The sequence below is a fragment of the Propithecus coquereli genome, unplaced genomic scaffold, assembly GCF_000956105.1.
Source record: "Propithecus coquereli isolate 6110/MARCELLA unplaced genomic scaffold, Pcoq_1.0 Scaffold539, whole genome shotgun sequence".
NCBI lineage: Eukaryota > Metazoa > Chordata > Mammalia > Primates > Indriidae > Propithecus > Propithecus coquereli.
Window position 1 is genome coordinate 892260 of NW_012151274.1, and position 1484 is coordinate 893743.

The 1484-nt window shown below is 32.3% G+C and overlaps 1 protein-coding gene across 1 annotated transcript in view; it reads left to right on the forward strand.

Annotated features, from left to right (window-relative positions):
* Positions 1-757, forward strand: part of LOC105820769 (zinc finger protein 385B-like) — a gene marked incomplete at its 3' end in the record, with an annotated part of 281731 nt that extends 280974 nt beyond the window's left edge. The window contains exon 2 of the mRNA XM_012657326.1: positions 539-757. Coding sequence (XP_012512780.1) covers positions 539-757 — 219 coding nt within the window. The remainder of the gene's footprint in view (positions 1-538) is intronic.
* Positions 758-1484: the final 727 nt, after the last annotated feature.

A 1484-nucleotide genomic window follows, 5' to 3' on the forward strand; every position in this document is an offset into this window, starting at 1 on the left:
GTAGAATGTGTCCATCCAGATGCGAGTCACTTTATGTAATAGGTAAAGAATATAAAAATAAGGAGTTTTATTTAGTTGAATCAAAAAAATCTAGTACATTAATACATGATAGAGAATATGATAATTAATAACTTGGGACTTGGAGATAAATAAAACTGAATGCTTATCCCAGGTATACCACTTGCTAACTGTGTGACCTTAGACAAGTTTTTTAACCACTCTGAAATTTAGTGTCCTCAGCTATGAAACAGGGAAACCTATAGTGCTTATTTCATTTTTATGATGATTAAATGAGGTAATGGGGACCAATAGCACAGTATTGGGCACAGAAAAAAAAAGTAAAATGTTTGCCATTTATCTTCCACTGAAGAGTCGATCTACTTAGGAAAGTATAGAAGCAACATATTAAAATAGGAGGAAGTAGAAATTTTGAATTCTTAAATGTGTAGAACAATGTTTATTTTCTACTCAATTTAAAAAATAAGAAGGAATCTAGAAACCTTGATCTGCCTGTTCATAACTTTCTTTGTACCCCTAGATTTCGCATGTGCACAAGATGGGGAGAGTGAGGCTGAATTAATACCTGACGACTTTGACGAAAAACCAGAAAGAGAAAAGAAGCATACCAACTTCACTTTGTGCAGCGTGTGTAACATTCAGCTGAATTCGGCTGCTCAAGCACAAATCCACTACAATGGCAAATCGCATCAAAAGAGATTAAAACAACTGAGCAATGGGATGCTGAAAAGTGACAACGGTAAGCTTTTCTATGAATATATTCTTGATTTTACATCATCAAATTATTTGTGTACCTGCAGATGTGAAAGCTAAAAGAATGGAATAATCTCTGTTTTTAAAAACCAGGAAAAAACATTAGATAAAAGCTTTATCAATATAGTAGAATAAAATAAATCATTTCTCTTTGAGGGAGAAGGAGAAATTTTGTTTGTTGTATATACTCAACTGTATTAGGATTGTGACCACCAGGAAATTCGCTATAATTTGAAAAGGTTGATTTCAGAGTTTATTGATGTTTGTTTTTAATATGTTTACATATGGAAACATCCTTTCACAGTGTATGTAAAAAACAGTGGCTTTTTGAAATTTTTTGTTTTTTGCAGGTGTGGAGGATTCAATTGGTTAGTAACACTGCAGTTGATTTGAAATAATACATATGCTTTCAAATAGATGTTTGGATGTTTTAATTGATAAACTATGATGTGTTAGTACAGACAGTGTTTAAATTTGCTAGTGAAAATTATTGGCTTGTTTAATAACTTTAGACCACTTTTTTAAAGTATGTGTTGAATTTGAGTGAACATATTTTTAAAATAGCACAAAAATACCTTTGGAAACAAATGGAAGGTTACTAGAAAATACAGACACGTGGGGAGAGGTGGGTGAACTTGTGCAGAGGGGACTTTGGAGAACTAATCTGTAAAAAGCTAGAGTTACAATATTGTATTCTGGTTGGCTGTTTTATA